General features: G+C 40.2%; 1 protein-coding gene across 1 annotated transcript; it reads left to right on the top strand.

Moving 5' to 3' along the window:
* Nucleotides 1–1,459: 1,459 nt before the first annotated feature.
* Nucleotides 1,460–2,455, top strand: LOC147619059 (uncharacterized). The gene is made up of 2 exons (XM_086774401.1): nt 1,460–1,586; nt 1,713–2,455. The coding sequence occupies exons 1-2, from the start codon at nt 1,544–1,546 to the stop codon at nt 2,453–2,455; spliced, it is 786 nt and encodes a 261-aa protein (XP_086630527.1). The 5' UTR covers nt 1,460–1,543.
* Nucleotides 2,456–4,412: the final 1,957 nt, after the last annotated feature.

Below are 4,412 nucleotides of genomic sequence, written 5' to 3'. Positions count from 1 at the left end.
ATATGACAACATATGTTTATTATGTATATATATATATATTTATATAATAATAAAATTTAATATAATACTATGTGTTTAATATGTACTAAAAAATATATTTATATAATAAATATGTATACAATATATATTAGATATTTTTTATAGTAGAGTTATAATAAATATATATATATATATATATTTATCATAGAAGAAACATAATGCATTTAAATTACAATAAATCTAATATAGAAGGAGCATAATGCGTTTAAATTTCAATAAATCTAGAGAGAGAGAGAGAGAGAGATTTATTATATAAAATATAAAAAATAATGATATACGTGTGTGCATATATATGTATGTATGTATGTATATATATATATATATATATATATATATATATATATATATATATATATATATAAATGCTTGGCACCGCCAAGAGGAGGTCGAGAGACTAACGGTGGAGAAAAATAGAATTTTGTTTCTTTGTTTATATTTTTCAAGGTTTTTGAATACGTTGATGCACCACAAGAGAAAAAGAAACCTCCAGGTTCGTCGTAGAAGGTTAGGCATGCATATGGGTTTGACATGCATACATACTATGACATAAATAAAGTTTGATGATAGAAAGAGTTGGGTGTGATGAAAAGGGAAAAAGAATTGTGTTTATATAACATGATGTTTTTATGATAATTGTGTTTATATAACATGATGTGATGAAAATGGAAAAATAATTATATTCATACGTTTCCCCTTTTAAGAGTGGGCCAGACCCATGTCCTATGTGTATGTCATAGGCACTAATACATGTAAATAAGGATTTACACCATTCAATAGTTGATCTGCCCAAAGGTTTGCGGGTCTTGTCCACTAGTGGGTTTAAAAACCTAGCCATGATGGGTAACATGTTAGGATTTTCGTGTTCCGAGAGCACTGTCCCATCCAAGGGTGCATCTCGATCTCCGCGTCTCGAAAATTGAAATCAATGCAAACGTGCATGTCGATCGCCACACCGATCTCCATGCTCAAAATGTGAACCTGTTGAAATTTGAAGTGATCTCCGGCTTTGAAATTAACCCTCACGGTTATTTCTCGCGTAAGGGACAATTAATGAAAGGGAGGGAGCCTAAAAAGTCCCCCAAACCTTATGGACCATATATATATATATATATTATATATGCCTGGCACCGACCATATATATATTATATATATCATATGGCTGTTAAATAAACCGGATGGGTAACGCGCCTTGAAAATGGAAGTCTTGAAAATGGCATCTTGAAATTTGAAGTTTGGATCTGAATTCCTAAGAGTGGCAGCGTAGCTGGTCTTCGTGACGTTCCACCGCGAGAGCGAGAGAGAGCGAGAGAGAGAGAGAGAGAGTTAGGTTTTAGGGATCGATCCTGCAGCTGGTCTTCGTGACGTTCCAGGTTGGTTGCTGTAGCCTCTGATCATGCAAGTAGAGCCATTAATGGACACCATTCACGATTTTTGTGATTCACCATTGCATTGCATTGCAGCAGCAAGGTTCTGATTTATTTAGAGCCAAGCCAACCAACAAAAAATGACGAGTTACAGCAACACCAATTCGCAGCAACTTCCTCCTCGTAATTATTTAATTCTAATTAACACTTCGATGATTAGAACCAGACATAACCATATAACGCTTCTGATAATATAATGATTATTGTTTTATTATTCTATTGAGTTTATTAATCGGGATGTTGCTGCAGGAAGCGTGGCGTCGATGGAGCCTGGAACCAGCACTGCCGCCAGCAGGCATGACGTGGTGGTGGAAACGTCATCGCCCTACCCTATTCGCGTCATCGACGTGGCTGCTACTGTGGACGTCAGCGCCCGCGGAATCTGCTTCAAGGAGCCTGACAACTGGGATTTCCACACCATATCCCACACTTGGATGCAGAAGGTCCGGGATTTCTCAAGGCAGATCGGAAACCAGGTCGCTGCTCGAGGAGCAGGGAGCTCAAGGACAGCTTACTACAATGAGGCTTTCAAAGCCGCAGACTTCAGTGATAGCCCGTGCTACCAAGATTTGAAACATCTCTTCAGGGTGCTGCAGGATGAAGAAGGCGTGGAATGCGCATGGTTTGATGCAGTGTGCATCGACCAGACCAGCCCGACGGAGAAGGAGAGGGAGATCCCCCGCATGGGGAGCTATTACTCAGAAAGCAAAGGTTGCTTTGTACTCCCACACGGCATTGGGCAACACCACATGAAGTTCTGGGGTGCATCTGATCATGCAGGGCGACCAACCATGCCGCGCTGGTTCAGCCGCGCATGGACAGTACAGGAATGTGCGCTTCCCAAGAAGCTCACGTTTGTGCTCTCCCTCAGTCTTGAGGAGCGGGAGCAACTCAATCACTTCCTGGAGTTCAGTCAGAGGAACAGGCTGCGTATAGACAGCCGTGTATCAAATGAAGATGAGGATAAGGTCATCCTTAAGTGTAGGAATTAATGCTATAATGCCCACATGTGTGTGAACGCATGTGAGCAACGAAAGGACACACGAAGAGGTACAACTCAGTAACTATAAATAAATGTACTCTCTCATTAATAATCAATAACGATTCATCAACTACGAGCGTAGCTCCTGCTCCTGCTCCTCCGTCTGTGTGTGAGCGATGGCGTCTTCAATCTGAGTAACATCTAATTAATGCTTATCAATTAATGTTATGCTAATGATATGTTAATTAATTGTAATCGCTACCTCCTCCAAACTTCCACATGGTATCAGAGCCTGCTTTTCTGGAGAGCCTGTGTGGGCCTGCATCGCCTCCGCCACCTTCGCAATCCAACCAAAGCCTCTATGCACGCCGCCTCAGCACCACCTCCGCCTTTATCGCATCGCACGCCGTGCTTATTGGAGCCCAATAGATACATCGCCACCTTCGGCCCCACGCCACCCAACACAGGCGACTCGTTTTTTTCCTAAAGCCCTCCTTCCCTCTAGCTCCTCTAGTGCCCTTTGACGTCGCCGCTGAACAGCACTCTATCTCTTAGCGGTTGTCTCCTACTATGCATTTTTAGGTTTTTCTGTGCACCATCTCTTGCCACCTCGCCTCTTGATCAACTGGCATCAGTAGAGCCGCGTCGCCCCTTGTATGCTGGTGGCTGAGCGTTGTGGCCATCCTACCACTGGATGAGCCACTCCTCTGCCCATAGCCAACTGCACCATCTCCACCTTGTGCCTGGGCTGAATTGCGTGTAGCCCTTGTTGATTGCGCTTTCTGGGGGTATATTTTATTAACAAAAATTATAAATATCTTTTTAAAAAAAACACACAATACTTAAAAATAAATAATAGAAATAAACTTTAACAAACGTTAATATTTTATTTGTAAGTAATTTTTTTAAAAAAAAATTAATAATTCACTCACATCACGCAAACATGCCTACTCTTTCAGGCTATTTGCGTGTACACAGGACATTTTATACAAAAATGATAACAAATAATAATAATAATAATAATTAAAAGAAACAAACAAACAAATAAACAACACAAATGGGCAAAGACCCACAAAAAGGCAAAGACCCACAAAAAAGGCAAAGACCTACCAATGGACAGTGACCCGTAAAAAGACCCAAAAAAAAAAAAAACAAACAAACAAAGAAGAAGTTAGCCCAAAGAGGCATCAACCCGTTGGAGTGTTGGCCACACCCACGAGGTATGATATTAAAACAAAATTATGGGTGATATAATCATCCACCCTAAGAGCCCAAAGAGGCATGAAACAACAACCCAAACAGGGAATTACGAATCCCCAAGAGGGAAACAACTATGCCCAAAGAGGCAAATTTAGCCCATTGGAGTGTCTACAGCATCCATGAGGCCAAAATTAAACATTATCTTCGACAAGATGAAACGAATCAGCCTCTGAGCGATGACAAATTAAACTTAATTGTACATACACACTTGTAAATAACATCGTTTCACATCTATATTTATGATAACTCAACTCATACTCATATATTAATTTCCTTTTGACATGTACAAATGCAACTACATTTCATTCCCTTATGTGCTTGAGGGGGAGAGCTCAATGGATGGTTCAAGCTCACAAAGAGAATCAAAAGTGTTGCGGCTGTAAAGCATCACCGACATCATTATTTCCAATGGAGTACCTAAAGTTGTCTTCGTCATCATCAACATCGACATCAACACTCATATACTTTTTAACCTTGTTCACCACATTCAATTGTTCACTCATGATGTAAACAAAATATATCATGTCTCATGCATTCACAATACATACATCACTAGACACATAGCATGCTCTCACTTACCCTTATGCGGACATTCGCATTAAGGGGGAGTGTAGGAATTAATGCTATAATGCCCACATGTGTGTGAACGCATGTGAGCAACGAAAGGACACACGAAGAGGTACAACTCAGTAACTATAAATAAATGT

This window comes from Cibotium barometz, chromosome 34, assembly GCF_041138505.1.
Source record: "Cibotium barometz isolate CiBa-2024 chromosome 34, ASM4113850v1, whole genome shotgun sequence".
Taxonomy (NCBI): Eukaryota; Viridiplantae; Streptophyta; class Polypodiopsida; order Cyatheales; family Cibotiaceae; genus Cibotium; species Cibotium barometz.
Note: the sequence above shows the minus strand (reverse complement) of the source record. Positions and strands in the feature narration are given on the sequence as shown.